Source organism: Tenrec ecaudatus, chromosome 1, assembly GCF_050624435.1.
Source record: "Tenrec ecaudatus isolate mTenEca1 chromosome 1, mTenEca1.hap1, whole genome shotgun sequence".
Classification (NCBI taxonomy): Eukaryota; Metazoa; Chordata; class Mammalia; order Afrosoricida; family Tenrecidae; genus Tenrec; species Tenrec ecaudatus.
The window spans coordinates 226,021,325-226,037,487 of NC_134530.1; the positions used below are offsets into that span (position 1 = coordinate 226,021,325).

General features: G+C 40.3%; 1 protein-coding gene across 1 annotated transcript in view; it reads left to right on the forward strand.

Annotated features, from left to right (window-relative positions):
- The window catches only part of LOC142439784 (complement receptor type 1-like), a 248,207-nt gene that overhangs the window by 140,829 nt on the left and 91,215 nt on the right, over nt 1-16,163 (forward strand). The window contains exons 20-21 of the mRNA XM_075542389.1: nt 6,106-6,285; nt 6,931-7,030. Of these exons, the coding sequence (XP_075398504.1) occupies nt 6,106-6,285; nt 6,931-7,030 (280 nt within the window). The remainder of the gene's footprint in view (nt 1-6,105; nt 6,286-6,930; nt 7,031-16,163) is intronic.

Sequence of the window (16,163 nt, forward strand, 5' to 3'; positions counted from 1 at the left end):
GCCAAGGGCGAGGAACCAAGTGGGTATGAATTGTTGAGCAGAACGCCAGGGTGCTCTGTAAACGCTCACCCGACCACAGAATGAAAACATGAAACCGGCCAGACCCTGGCGCCTTCCCGGTGGTGGGTCGTGTGGGAAGGGGTTCCGATTGACTTTCTGTGCGTCGCAGTGCAATTCAGTTTATACCTCAGGGGATTCGGTTTATGGCTGAGATGTCTCTCTTTATTCTCTAAAATAACAAGTGGACGAGTCTTCCCTAAAGTATTCCGCATAGATGGCAGGAAGACCTGACGTGTGACTTCCAACAGTTCAGCCAATGAAACCCCTGCGCAGCACAGCTCTGCTCTTAAACTCAGAGGCGCCTCATCACGCAGGGCAAGGGGTTAGTGATCAAGGACATCCGGAGCCTTTGGGAAAAAATACGTTTGTAAATGAAAGCAACATTTGGTGACTATTCAGATAACCGCTCCCAAATACTCGCTTCCGGTTTTCAATAGCCTTCACATTTGCGCTCTCCCGTGAACCAGTTTACTTTGCTGTGCTATGTGGCTAATGTGTTGGCTATGTAATGGCTATTTAGAATTGTAACTGGACAAGACACGTTTCCTTTCCAGTCCAGTCTTGGTCTCTAGCGTGATGATACTGCAGTCTGCCCACAACCTAAAACAATACTCCTCTCCCTTCGGTTTCTGTATTGCTGACAGCGGGGAAAGAAATCCTCTTCAGGACTGGCTTCATAGAAGGGTTTTTATCAAATTTAGTGTGCAGCTTGGCGATGTGGTAAATTACTACTAAAGTGCTAAACGTGCTAAAAACTTGCTGCCAGCTGTATTTATACCAATTTAAACTCATCTAAATAAAGCACTCTTCCTCCAGATTTGCAGGTGTAAGAAAGGGGGAGGGCATATTTAAACTAGAAAATAAATGAGACTCCTTTTGAGATTTGTATTCCCAAATCGTAAGCTTCAGTACCCAAATCATATAAGCCAACAGGCTGACTGGCATGCAGATTGTCCACAGTTACTAAGATTTAGCATTATCTCCAAAAAAAGAAAACTTTCTAACTTAAAAGAAAATTCTGCATGGGTAAGTGATTGAGCATCATTGTAAAATGCCAACTCCAGCACACGAGAAAATGGCAGAGCTGCCAGCCGTCTTCTTCCAGCACACACACACACACACACACACACACACACACACACACACACTTTGTTAGACACTAAGGCAAAGAAAACAGTGTAATTAGAACTGACTCAGAATTGTGAAGGAAAAACCCTAAAAACCTCGTCACGCCATCCTGAAGACTATTTGAAACACAGCTTACATCTATAGGATTAGGGGAAAAGTCACGCTGATTGTATCTTGTTCTTTGTGGTATTAATTAAGAGTATTAAGTCATGATTAACCAGGCTCGTCAAACGTTCTCTCGTCTAGGTGATATCTCTGTAAATTTCTATTTTTGTTGGTAGTGTACATAGTATATTGCTATAGACATGAGGGGGTTTCACACAGGTATCTTTTGCTTCCATTTCTTCGTGAACTTTTTGAAGATCTCTCTTCTACTAACAGCGAATATTCTAATTTGTGTAAAGTGTAGAGGTGTGTAAGCAAAACACCTACAGGTCTTTCAACGAAAGAGAAGAATCCGTAGAATGGAGGGCTGAACGTACACTAGGTTGAAAGTGTAAGTTTGAACAAAGACAGGAAAATAACAATAAGTAAATTGCATAGGGCAAATCAACTGGACTTAAATGAAAGGTCTGAATTGGGGGGTTTCTGAAAGTTGGACTGTGTTATTCAAGATAGCACTGTGTACCTACTTGTTGTTGTTATCTACCTTTGAGTTGGTTCCAGCTCATCAAGTGTTGCTGTGTCTGAGCTACGGTTGCAAGACTGGCCGTATGTTAAGGGCCGTATGTTTTTATTGATCCTCTACTTACCTAAACATGATAACCTTGCCTAAGGACTGATCCCTCCTGATAGCATGACCAAGTACCTGAAACAAAGGCTCACCGTCCTTGCTTATACAGAGCCTCCCACTCAGATTTCTTTGTTCTTCTGGGATTCTGTGGTATATTCAGTATCTTTGAAAATACCATAATGCAAAGACTTTAAGTTCTCTTAGGTCTTCTTGTTGGCCAACTTTCTCATGCAGATGAGGCAATTGGAAGCACATTTGTAGTGGGTAGACAAGTGTGAACTTGGATGAGGAAGAAGGAAATATACAATAAGAGGGAGTTTATGAAATAACGATGCAGGCAGGGGAAGACACGGAGGCTTGCAAGAGTTAAAGACCACAGAGGCAAATACTGTACGTACACAGTCCCGCAATAGTGGTCATCTAAATTTGACAGAGGGTGTTTGTATGTGTGTCTTTACCTTTGCGGAAAATGTATCCATAAACGTGGTGGCGCATAGAGGGGGAAAGGTTATGAAAATTTCTTAGTAATAACCAAAGCACCTTGAATGAATGAGTCACTGGGCCTGGGGCCTCAGTGCCACAGTCTTGATGGACACCAAAGTGAATTGGTGTCACATACTTTGATCAAAACAACAATGCGTATCCTGCTTTGGTGTGTAGCAACTGGGGTCATAAATGCAAAGATTGGCCTCTCCCCATTTTCGCTTCCTGCCAATTTTTGCATAAAAACGTGTTCTTTGGAATCTAACTTTGTATACAAAAGATTGTATATTGTTCACGCAAAAGAGACAGTATTCAGGAACAGAATGGATAAATATAAGATGATGGAATAAGTATCAAATGCCCCTTAGAAGTAACAATCCAAAGTTTGGCAGATGTTGCGCTAGGGCAATCTTTGTAATTATCATTGTGTTTACATTTCCTATAATTATTGATATTTGGAGATTAAATGTGCCATCCTACTCTTTGGTGTTTTGTATGTCCCACAAAACTAGCACGTTTCGTTACTGGAGATATTTTGGTTACTCCGTCAAGTTGATTTCGACCCCCAGCAACCCTGCGCACAGCGGAAGAAAACACTGCCCGGTGCATTGCCATTCTGACAGGGTTGTGGTTTTTCCCCTTTGTTTTGTTTTTATGTTTGAACTCATTGTTGCAGCCATTGTGTCATTCCATCTTGTTGACTGGCGTGCAGATTGTCCCTCTACTTTACCAAGCATGATGTCCTTCTCCAGGGACTGGTTTTCCTGATAACATATCCAAAATATGTGAGATGAAGTCTCACCATCCTTGTCTCTAAGGAGCATCCTGGCTGTACATTTTTCCTAGACAGATTTGTTTGTTCTTTGGGCATTCCATGGCACTTCCTGTCTTCTCCACCAGCACCAGAATTCATGAATGGATTCTTCTTCGGTCTTCCCATTATTCATTGTCCAACTTTCATATGCATATGAGGCAATTGAAAATATCACAGCTTGGGTCAAAAGCACCTTAGCCCTGGTATCATATCAGTGGTTACATATTGGATCACTAACCACAAGATCAGCAGTTAGAGACCATCAGCTACTCCTTAAGAGAAAGATGAGGCTTTCTGCTCCCACTAAGAGTTACAGCCTTTGAAACCCACTGGGCAGTTCTAACCTGTTCTAGAGGGTTGCTATGAGTCAGAATTGACTCGATGGCAGTGAGATATTACTTGAGATGAGGAGAGATGTTTTATGATGATAAAGGGTTACTGTATACAAAATAATAAAAACGTTCAATTTTTATGAAGCTGGAATATATTTAAGCTATATTATACACTACATACTATAAATTAGCACATAATGCACTTAGATGCTGTTGTGAGTGGCTTTTGACTCACGGTGAGCTTGTCTATAACAGAATGAGACATTATCTCTTCCTACACCATCTCCACAGCCTTTGACATGTTCGGTGAGGCTATTGTGTTAATTCATCTCACTGTAGAGTTCCCTTGTCTTAACACACGGTGCCCTTTTCCAGTGATTGATATTTCTTGATAACTCGTCCAAAATAAACAAGAGAAGTCACGTCGTTCTCACGTTTAAGGCGCCTGCAGTTGTATTTCTTTCAAGATTGACATGTTCATTCTTCAGGCAGCCCCTGGTACAGTCAATATTCTTCAACAGCATAGCAGTTGGAATGTGCCGATTCTCTGCAGTTTCACATGCATGTGAAGTTGGTCCCAACTAATAGTGATCCTGTGGACAACAGAATGAAACACTGCCTGGCCCAGTATCATCTTCATAAGTGTTGTTATGTTTAAGTCTATTGTCGCAGCCAGTGTGTCACGCCGTCTTAATGAGGGCTTCCATGGCTTCAGTTAGGTTCCCCTTAGTCACCCAGGTGCCACATTTGCTAGATGGAACTTTGGAGAAGTCACTTGTACCATAGTTACCCAATGACAAGAACATTATTGGATTTTTTTTTACTGCTGCTTCCATAGAATTGATAATTTATGTACATATATTCTCTACCTATCTTTAGGCAACATATAAAAATTATGTTATATCAATTGTCAATGAGTGGGAATTGGAAAGAGAAAAATATACCATATGGAATTTTCAAATACAGTTTTTAGTATTTGGTAGACTATGCAGACCTCCCCCAAATCAGTCAGTGTCTAGAAGACTCATGCTAATAGATTAACACAGGGAACCTCAGACATGCACAGAACACTGCATCCATCTACGGCTGTACTTACATGCTTTACAACTACACCCGATAGAGCTACCATCCTTGACCTATGTCGAGTCATAAAATAAGCCTCAATTTTAAAATTTTAATAATAGATATAAAGCAAAAATAATTCCAGAGACATTTGTCAATGATGCAAAAACACTTTGAAATAAATCACAGGTCAATGAAAAATCACAATGGCAATTATAAAATATTTTGCACTGGAAATAAAACGGAAATATGATCCATAACATCTTCTGGAATGCAGCTAAATCTTCAGTTCACCTAAAAATGATTATGCTGTAAACTTATCTAAAGAGTTTCAGTGCAGTACAGATGATCAAGCCAGAGACTACTTGCTGAAAAGTGGGTGGTTCAGACTCTCCCAGGGGTTCTTCCAAAGGCAGGCGTGGAAATCCAGTTCGCAATGGTCACGGCCTGGAGAGCTCTGTGGAACACAATTCGACTTTGCACGGAGTGGGCTGCCATGAGCTAGATTCGACTTCCTGGCAACTAACAACAGCAACGTGCTTGTTTTAGAGAAAAATAGGCACTGAAAATAAGGTATACATATGAGATCATCTAAATAAATGTATAGTAAAGAGAAATGAAGGTTTGGTGCCTGATGTAATATGGCTGAACCTTGAAAATATTATACGGAGTGAAAGCAGTCAATTGCAAAAGTATGAATGCCGTACGAGCTCACTTACAAAGACGGCAGGGCAGGGGGAAAGGAAAGAGGGAGGTTTCATTGGGGGGTTGAATTCTGGCCTGGGCTTGTGTGGGAAAGAGCAATGAAGATGGCACAACATGAAGAGTGTAATCAGTAGTACCCTTGTGTGGTGAATATGGAAGTTGGCAATCTGGCAGACGTTTGGGCGTGCGCATTTTCACCACAAAAGGAAGCGGCTTTTATGTGTGTCCATAATAAACGGAGAGCGGAGGAAACAGCGTAGAGTTAAAGACAGCGCCGCGTCAGCAGAACCAGGAATTAGTCTTCTGCGAAGATTAATAAAATTGGTCTTCTCTGGCCTCAATCCACCATCCATAATTTGAACTAATTAGTGTGTGTTACTGATTTTAACTAATTAGTAAAGGTAGAAAAACCAGAAGAGAAATGATTTCTAGAACTGAAGTAAAAATTACATTTTCCCACCATATTCCTGGCTATATTGTCTCATCCTAAATGATATTTTTGTTACTTTAACTGAAACATACTGGGCTTTATGGGAAATAACTGAGTCTAGTGTTTAATTCAAAATATGCATCTAAAAAGATATGCTTTTGTAAAGGGAAGTGTAGCTTTAGTTGTTGGGCCTTTTTCCTTTCTCTCTCAATGGGTGTGTTAAAATTATTGATTTGATAGCTGACTTAAAACAGTGGTCACTGCTACTGAGGGCCAGAGAGAAGGCCTAGGATCCTCCCACAAGTCTATTAGATGCTTTCGCCATTAACTTTGGTATTGTTGTGGTCTTGGTCTTCAGGTCAGTGCCAGAGCCCAGAATGGTATCCATTTGCCAAGCCTACAAAGCCAACTGATAAGTCTGAGTTTCCCATTGGGACAACTTTGGCATATGAGTGTCGCCCTGGATATTATAAAAGATTGTTCCGTATCACCTGCCTGGAAAATCTAACCTGGTCAAGCATAGGAAACATCTGCAAACGTGAGTAACTCTGGATTGGGAAGTCCTTGGGTTAGGCAGATGTTCAATTTCATTCGATTCATTCAGACTTTGGAACTAAGACACAGATGACTTAGCAAGTCTGCCCAAGGTACAATTGGTATGAAAGTTATTCTTGCAGATCACATCTTACTTCTGCTTTGAGATCCCAGCACCTTCACCACAAATCAATTGAAAGAGAAATGACCATCACCAGACATAATTGAGGGAAAATCCCCATTCATTAAAGGTCTCCCATTTTAATGACAGAAACTAATGACTGACACAGGACAGGAAAGGACAGTGCATTGGATAAGTAATTAGGGAGAAAATGTCCAACTTTGGGGGCTTTGGAATATACTGGTTTGATGACAGTCCGACCGTTTTGTAACTTTACCTTTTTCTTGAAGGCTCCATGTGGGGACTAGACAGACTTGCAGAAGGGGTCTTTTAGAATCAAGTTGATTAGGTGACTAATCCGGAAGCAGTCTGATGAGTCTCTCAAGGGGGTAGGTTCTGTGAAACCATGTGTGAAGCCATGAGAATTACAGAAGTGCTGCAGGAAACTGTTGCCAGATTGCTGTTCTCCATACCAACAAAATCGAGTGTCTACACTCAGTCCCCATTTATGCTTTTCTTCCCCCACAGGTAAATCATGTCCAACTCCTGAAGAGCCCAAGAATGGTATTGTGCAAGTGACGACAGACATCGTGTTTGGATCAACTATTAATTATTTTTGCTCTGAGGGGTGAGTTGTCAATAGCATTGTTTGAGATGACCGTTCAACCGCTACAAAAACAATCTGTAAACCATGATCTCAGAAATGGCTCCCTTGCACATTGAAAACTAGCCACGGCACTACTAACCAGACAGAGTGGCTTGAATTCAGGCAGTTAACACCCCTTGAAATTGCCAAATACACAATTTTAAAGTAGGAAACCCGTGTAAGTGACGTTTGTGCAAGGTAAACTTCAAAACACCATTGGAACACAACTAAAGGCAACCTAAGTAAATGGAAAGGCCCTCCATATGTATGGATTGGAGGATATGGCAACATTTCTCAAACTGATCCACATATTTAACACAATTCCTCCCCAAATCCCAGTATCTTGTTTGCAGAAATTGACAAGCCAAATATAAAGTATATATGAAAAATTGAGTACAGAGGTAGTCAAAAGAATCTTGAAGGGAAGAACCTCTTGATCCCCAAACTACAGGTCTATAGTCATAAAGAGTATCTGTTTAAGACACAAGGGCAGATCCATATATCGATGAAGTAAAATTGAGAATTCAGATATAAGCCCATACAGTTGTGGTCAATTAATTTTCCACAAAATTGGAGAGTCAATTTAATGAGAAGACTAATCTTTTTTTCTTTTAAATGGGCCCTGAGACCCTTGAATTTTCATAGGAAAATGAACAAAATCTGATTCCTACCCATTACTAATTATCAACACAAAAATGAATTAAACCTCTAAACATAATAGCTAATATTATGAAATTCTTAAAAGAAAACACAGTTGTAAACCTTCAAGAACTTGGATTAGGCAATTGCTTCCTAGGTACAGCAATAAAAAGACAGGGACCAAGAAAAACCCATGTAAATTAGACTTCATCAGACTTAAAACCTTTTGTGTTTCAAAGCCATTCTGAAGACTGTAAATAAATAGTTTAAACCGTATATCTGATAGGGATCTAGTGTCTACAATATGTAAAGTTCTCTTATAGCTCAACTAATAACAGATAAACCTCTTTTTAAAAAATAGGCAAAGGAAACAGACTTTTCGCCAAAGAAAATATACAAATGGGTCACTAAGCACATGGAAAGATGCTTCATATCATTAGTTGCTAGGGTAATGCATATCAAAGCCACAATGAGAAACTACTTTGCATCCATGACTCACTCCTACCAAGTCGATTCCAACTCAGAGGGACCCTAAAAGTCAGTTAATAACAAGTGAGGGTGTGAAGGAAGGAGAACCCTCCTTCATTGCTGATGGCCACTTCACAGTAGTTTCATCGTGCCTCACAAAGTTAAAGCACAGAGAGATGGGTGACCCAGCAATTCGTTTCTGAACTGCAAACATGTCCACATGGACACTTGTTTATAAATGGTTATCACAGCAGTTCTCATAATAACCACAAGATAAAAATACCCACATAGCCATTACGGGACGAATGAGTAAACATGATAGTACAGCCATATAATAGAGGATTAGTGAGCCTTAAAAAGGTGTGAAGGGCGAATGCATAGCATGAAATGGATGAACATCGCCCTAGAAGAAGTAGACACATAAGCTTACATATTGTATGATGCCATTATAGTGTCCACAGTGCATAAATAATAGAGGCAGAATAGCTATGGTTATCGGGAACTGGGAGGAAGGAGGAATCCAGAGTGACTGCTAATAAGCCAATGCTGTCTTGTGGGATGGATGGAAACGTTCTGTACTTAGATAACAGGGATGGTTGTACAACGCTGTAAGTTTACTAAAACCCACTGGATTGTGTACTTTAAGGATTAATTTTAAGGTATGTAAACCCCATCTAATAAAAAACTTATAAATGTGTCACAAAACAATGCTTTGGGTCTATAAAGCTAATTCATATTTTTACTTTATTATATTCCATTTTGCATGCTGCTCAAAATCCACTGTGTTGATTAATGACACAGTACATTAATTTCCTGATGATCCATGGTCTATTATACTTCCATATGATTTTTATCAGGATTGCATTAAAACTCTACATGAATTTTCAGAGAATTTATAGCATCATAATAGTGACTCTTCCAAATGATGAATAATCTATTTATTTAAGCTTTCTTGCATGACTGCTAATAAAAATTTATAGTTTTTATCCAAAGGGATTTGGAAGGTATTTTTAACATATTCATTCTTATCTTAGGTACTTAATTTGTATACATTGTGGTGGTATTTGTATTGTGGTGCCTATCTGCGTATATGTACATATACACAGGGGCTTCCAGAAGTGTATGGAAAAGACTCCATTATATTTTAATTCCCTTTTTTCCATGAACTTTTTGAAGTTCCCTCATATTTACATCGCTATACACACATAGGTGTACATATACACACGCACAAGTAAGTAAAACGTATCGCTACCAGGGTTCCAATGCATACCTGCACAGGTTTATGCCAAACACAGCGTGTTTAAACATGTCTCTGCGATCAGTGAATGACTGCAAACAAGTTCCCTTGGGCACTCGCTTGTCTTAAGCTTCATCCGAGCTTCCAAATAACTGTCCGATCAAAACCGCGTCTGTGCGGGGATCTGCTCCCACAGCGAAGACAAAGAAGGCAGCGCAGAAGACATGGTGCCTTTGGGGAAGATTCCAAAGGCTAACTTTGACGGATTGTCTTGAAGGACACAGAGTAATCAGACAGGCTTATTAGCAAGAAGTTTTAAGGAAATTGAATTGGTTAAAAAGGTCGGGGAAGTTGCACTGAGGAATTTTCTCCCCATCACAACAATGCATCTGCTCATTCCTCAAGGGTAGCAAGGCCCATCCTTTGAGAATTTAGTTGGAAAATGTTATTCCATCCACCCTGCTATCCTTTAGATATCATTTTGTTCCTCAAACTCAAAGAGCAATTTAAAGGAACACAATTCCTGAGGCTCCCCAAACAATTGTTTTTATTTGATGTAAATCAAAAAGCGTAGAATTCTTCAGGGACAGCTTAGAGAGAGAAACACTACCTTTTGAAGTACACAGCTCTAGATGGAAGATATGTCAAGAAACAGTAGCATCGCTTCTTGATTTTTTGTTTAACAATTGCTATGATTTTGTAGCAATGTGTGTGTTTATATAATGCTTTTGCACAGATAGATTCATTCAAAATCCTGCACTTTGCTGAAGGATAACTGCTGTATACAACCCAAAGTCAGCAGCAGTGGAAACAGAAATCTAGAAAAATCCTAATACAGACATTATGACGTGTGGGGAGCTTCGTCCAGGGCTATGAATGAGGTGTCCTGGTCCTGTTTCATCTTATCTCCCTGGGAGAGGGAACGTCAATTGGCATGTACCTTACATATATCTCTCTATGAAAAGACTAGAAGAATTTCCTGCAAACCCCGGGCCCTCAAAGTGTGGTTCACAGCTCAGCACTGTTAGAATAGCTGGGACACTTAGAGAGGCAGGATGTGCAGAACCAGTGAACTCGAATTTGCATTTTTGTAAGGCAGTGTTATGGATGAGTTTTCCTCCATTACTGGAATTTCCATTACTTTTTCATTTTCCAGTATGAACTTTTATAACCAGCTGTTTAAAAATTGTTTGGTCCAGGACTAGATGGTAGAGTCACTGTTCTCTGTTCTTCCCTTTGCTGTGTGCAGCTAAGTCCCCGGCAAACAATTCAACCCATCCTTCGTGAACTCTGAAAGGTGAGAAGAGGAAAGTAGACTGACTAGTAATTTGTACTGGAAGAGAATGACAACATTGTTTATTTGAAGAGCTTTCATATATTACACTCTAGGTGTTGGATAGTCTTGCATAGAGTGGGGGAGGGAGGTATTTTCTGTTTAGGTCATTTGCTTTAGCCGTTCTATGTACAAGGTTATACTTCAGAGTCTCTTCTGACATCCATGATGGACTTTCTTTCTTTCCTACCTTTTAAGGACTTTTGGTTACTTCTTATATGCTACCTTTGATGTCATCCAACAACTCATTTAATGCATCACATCTGTTCTTAAGACTGCCTTTAAATTCTGGTTGAACAGACTCAGAATAGTGTTTTTGCTCTCGTGAATTTCAGTTTGAACTTGCATATGAGAAATTGATGATCTATTCCACAGTTGGTCTCTATCCTTGTCCTGACAGATAATATTCAGCTTCTCCATCATCTCTGCCTGCAGACGTAGTCAATCGATTCCCGTGTATTCTATCTGACAAGGTCCACAGGCATAGTCACTGTTTATGTTGTTCAAAATAGATATTTGAAGTAAACAAGTCATTAGTCTTGTAAAATTCTGTCATGTGATTTTATCTTCCTGTCCATCATTAAGACCATCTTTTAAAACTAATGATCCTTCTACTTTGTTTCCAATTTTCACATTCCACTCACCACAAATTGCCAATGCATCTGGATTGCAGGTTTAATTAATATTATACTAGAGAAGTTAGTAAAAATACTTAATTTCTTTATCTTTGGCATTAGTGGTTAGTTACTAAATTTGAGTAATAGTCCTATTCACTTGTATTCTTTGTAGAATGTGGATATTATCACATCACTGACATCACTGTGCTTCAAGATTGAGCTTGAAACATTTTATATTATGACTATGAATTATGAGTATTCCTCTTCATAGTAAGTGCTATAAGTATCTGATTCAAAATGGCCAATATTTATATCTTACCTTTCATTTTTATATCTTCCAGTTTTCCTAGATTAATATACATTCCATATTCCGATTATTAATGGATATTTGTGGCTATTTCTTCTCATTTGGTGTCATGCCCTATCAGCGAATGAAGATCTCAGAAGTTTTGCTCCATGCAGATCACTAAAGCTTTCTGTACTTTCAGTAAGGAAGACCAGAGATGAACTGATGCATTGAATCATAGTGCTGGTGAAGAACATTGAATATACCATGAACTTCCAGAAGAACAAACAAATCTGTCTTGGAAGAATTATAGCCAGAAGGTTCCTTAGAAATGAGGATGGAGAGACTTCGTCTAATATACTTTGGGCAGATCATCAGGAGGAACCATTGCTAGTAAAGTAGAGGAATCAGCGAAAAAAAGGAAGACGCCCAATACGATGAACTGATAATGGGCACAAACATAGGAAAGATTGTGGGGGTGACACAGGCCAGGGCAGTCTCACTCTGTTGAACACAGGGCCTCTGTGGCTGGGACCATTCAACAGTAACAACTGCCGATGCCGCTGCTCCTGCTCCTGTCGCTGTGCTGAGGAGGCAGCTCTTCTCCAGTGGCACTTCCAGGGCCTTCAAATTTAAGCAGGTCTGTGGGACTAAGGCAGACAGGGTCTGCTGCTATGCATAAAGCTTTCAGTGGCTTATTTTTGGGAAGTGATAAGCCTCTTCCTTCTTCCCAGCCTGCCTTAGTTTGGAAGCTCAGTTGAAAACTTTCCACCATGAATGACCCTGGTATTATTTGAAATACCAATGGCAAAGCTTCCCTTGTCAGAGCAATGCACATGCCCCAGAGAAGTGGTAGAGAGTTTTGTAAGATTGTTATTATTTGAGAAAAATTCAGTGGAGTGGACAAATATACTGTTTTATTTTACAGCTTGTGTATCTGCCATTATTTCAAAACCAAAAGTTTAATATAAAAATGTATTGCATTGACAAGAGAAGGGGTTTTCTACAAAAGACATTTTCCATTTGCAAATAATTCAGAGTGATTTGGGGGGGCTCTTTTTTCCTATCCGCATGACCAAAAGGGGGGAAAAGAAATGGCACTAATACTCTAAATCTTCATAGTTGTACCTTGAGTAATAGGTACAGGATTCCTAAATGTCTAGGCATGTTTACCCCAGCTTGTATGTTATGCATTTTGATGGTATAGTCATCAAAAGAACAGGCCTTTCCTGTTCTGGTCTTAGCTATCTTACTCCACACCCTCTCAGTTCTAGGAGGCTTGGAATGAGAGGGTGGGATGTAATGACTACTGTTGGAATGAATCTGACAATTTTTGGTGTCTTTTATTCCCCAAGAGAGAAAGGCAGGGCTTTCTACTCCCGTAAAGAGTTACAGTGTCGGCAACTCACAAGGGCAGTTCTACCCTTCCCTGTAGGGTCGATATGAGTCAGCATCGACTCTATGACAGTTTTAGTTTTATTTAGAGTTTTTTCTCGGGGCAGTTAAAATGAAGTAGCGTGCTTTTAAAATCTTTCATGCCTTTATTTCTTCTTAAACATCCTAGCAGAAAACAAATTGTTTTCAAATAATATGTCCATTGTTTGTTCAATTATTTCACTCAACTTTGGACTGCAAGTATAATTAAATTAAAACTCTCTTCAGTCTGGATCCCCTGGCCCAGTGAATACCAAGATATCTTCTACTTTTTGATATGGCTATTATTGAAACACAAACCAATAGTAAGGAAGAGAAGTTGAGCACTCACACGGAAAGTCACCTCGCCATTTTCATTCCACCCAGGACGAGATCACCACAAAGAGGCCTTGAGGAACCACCGTCCATAATGCCATGAGCCAGAGAGGCCGTCAGGATCCTCTGGTCCTAAGATAAACAGGCAGAGAAGGGCCGCAGACAGTCGAGAGACTGCCGCTTGTGTACTGCATTCTTCCTCCGTGTGTGTGTGTGTGTGTGTGTGTGTGTGTGTGTGTGTGTGTTCCAGCACAATTTGGGATACTTTAGAGTGATTCCCTGGCAGAAAGGAACCAGATGTGCAGTGGGTAAGTGCTGTGGTGAGGACCGCAAGGTTGGCAGTTCAAACCCACACAGTAGCTCTGGGGGAGAAAGACCTGACCGGCTGCTTCTGTAAGGATTGCAGACAATACACCGCACGCTAAAGGGCAGTCCTGCTCGGTCATAAGGCGTGTCTGAAAGTTGAAACTAATTCAACAGCACTCATCAGCAGCAATAACTTAGTGGAAAGCATTAAAAACTGAAAAAAATTACAAAAGGCATTAGTAATTGCAACATACACACTACACCAATATGATAATACTTCAAGATTCTTCAACATCTATTGTGACCTCCATTCATTTGATCTCGAATTTGGCACTATCTTGCGGTCTGAATACGGCTTTGTGGTGCTGTGTTCAACATCTATTGTGACCTCCATTCATTTGATCTCGAATTTGGCACTGTCTTGCCGTCTGGATACGGCTTTGTGGTGCTGTGTTCAACATCTATTGTGACCTCCATTCATTTGATCTCGAATTTGGCACTGTCTTGCCGTCTGAATACGGCTTTGTGGTGCTGTGTTCAACATCTATTGTGACCTCCATTCATTTGATCTCGAATTTGGCACTGTCTTGCCGTCTGAATACGGCTTTGTGGTGCTGTGTTCAACATCTATTGTGACCTCCATTCATTTGATCTCGAATTTGGCACTGTCTTGCCGTCTGGATACGGCTTTGTGGTGCTGTGTTCAACATCTATTGTGACCTCCATTCATTTGATGTCGAATTTGGCACTGTCTTGCCGTCTGGATACGGCTTTGTGGTGCTGTGTTCAACATCTATTGTGACCTCCATTCATTTGATCTCGAATTTGGCACTGTCTTGCCGTCTGAATACGGCTTTGTGGTGCTGTGTTCAACATCTATTGTGACCTCCATTCATTTGATGTCGAATTTGGCACTGTCTTGCCGTCTGGATACGGCTTTGTGGTGCTGTGTTCAACATCTATTGTGACCTCCATTCATTTGATGTCGAATTTGGCACTGTCTTGCCGTCTGGATACGGCTTTGTGGTGCTGTGTTCAACATCTATTGTGACCTCCATTCATTTGATCTCGAATTTGGCACTGTCTTGCCGTCTGGATACGGCTTTGTGGTGCTGTGTTCAACATCTATTGTGACCTCCATTCATTTGATCTCGAATTTGGCACTGTCTTGCCGTCTGGATACGGCTTTGTGGTGCTGTGTTCTCCTTCCTTTCTTGTTTTAATTAGGTGAAGGTTTACAGAGCTAATCATCAGCTTTACATTCATATGTATTTTCTGTCAACTCATCAACTACAATCCCGTTTCCTCCCTGTGTTTCCTGTTTCCTTTCTTAACCCTCTGAATGTTTCCATTACGTAAATTCTACCCTTTTACTCTTAAGCCATTGCTGTTCTACCACAGGGGGACGATCTGTTCCAGACCCAGGGCTGACTAAGGACCATCATCTCAGGGGTCCCGGTTGTCTCTTTCTTACCAGTAAACCTGGCTTCTTAAGATTTTGAGTTTTACTCTGTTTTATTCTCCCATTCTCTCCAGGATGTTCTGATTCTTTTCAGAACCACTGGTAGTGGTAGCCAGGCACCATCTAGTTCTGGTGTCAAGGTCATGAGGATTGATATTTGCATGATATTTTAGTCTGGTGGACTCATTGCTTACAGGTGTATTTCAATTAGCATCGCTTTCTTTCCTCTGGATGGAGAAAGACAAATGGCTGCACCTTAGAGAACTAACTGCTCATGAGCTACTCACTCAAGTACGATACACAACATTGTCTTTGTAAACCATATGATGCCAAAAGACCTTGCTGACTCCTGAAACATTCACGTTGATCTCCCAGACCCAGGAACTCATTCCCTCCAGGAGTTTTGCCTCCTGTATGCTCTACCACATTTATGGATATATTTGCAACAAAAATGTACACAACTATATAAAGACTTGATAGAGGATACGTGGCATATTCTCTTAAATATTCATAAGGCAAAGTTCTCACCAGGAAATATATGACTGTCACTTGACATGACATTGAGCTTGGCCTTCTGCACCAGTTCTTGTAACTAGATCAGCCCAGGACTCTATTGCATAGAATCTCAGTTGAAATAAAATAAATGCCATGAATTCTCATTTTTATGGAAAACTTTGAACAGTTTGTGTGTATATTCATACAGCACACACATATATACTAAACATGTACATAACAATTTTCGTGCACTCAAGAATCTTGTAATACCTTAAAGAAATGAAACATGGATGTTGCTATTGTTGTTTTTAGGTTCCCTTGAGCAACCCAATACACAACAGAACTAAATACTAAGAGATCCTGCACCACCCTCACCAGTGTGCCTATGCTGGAGCCCACTGCTGCAGACACTGTGCCAATCTGTCTCTGTGAGGGCCCTTTTTTTTTTTTTTTTTCATTTTTTGCTGCTCCTCTACTTTACCAAACACGATGTCCTTCTGCTGACTTGTGGAAGAAGCACACC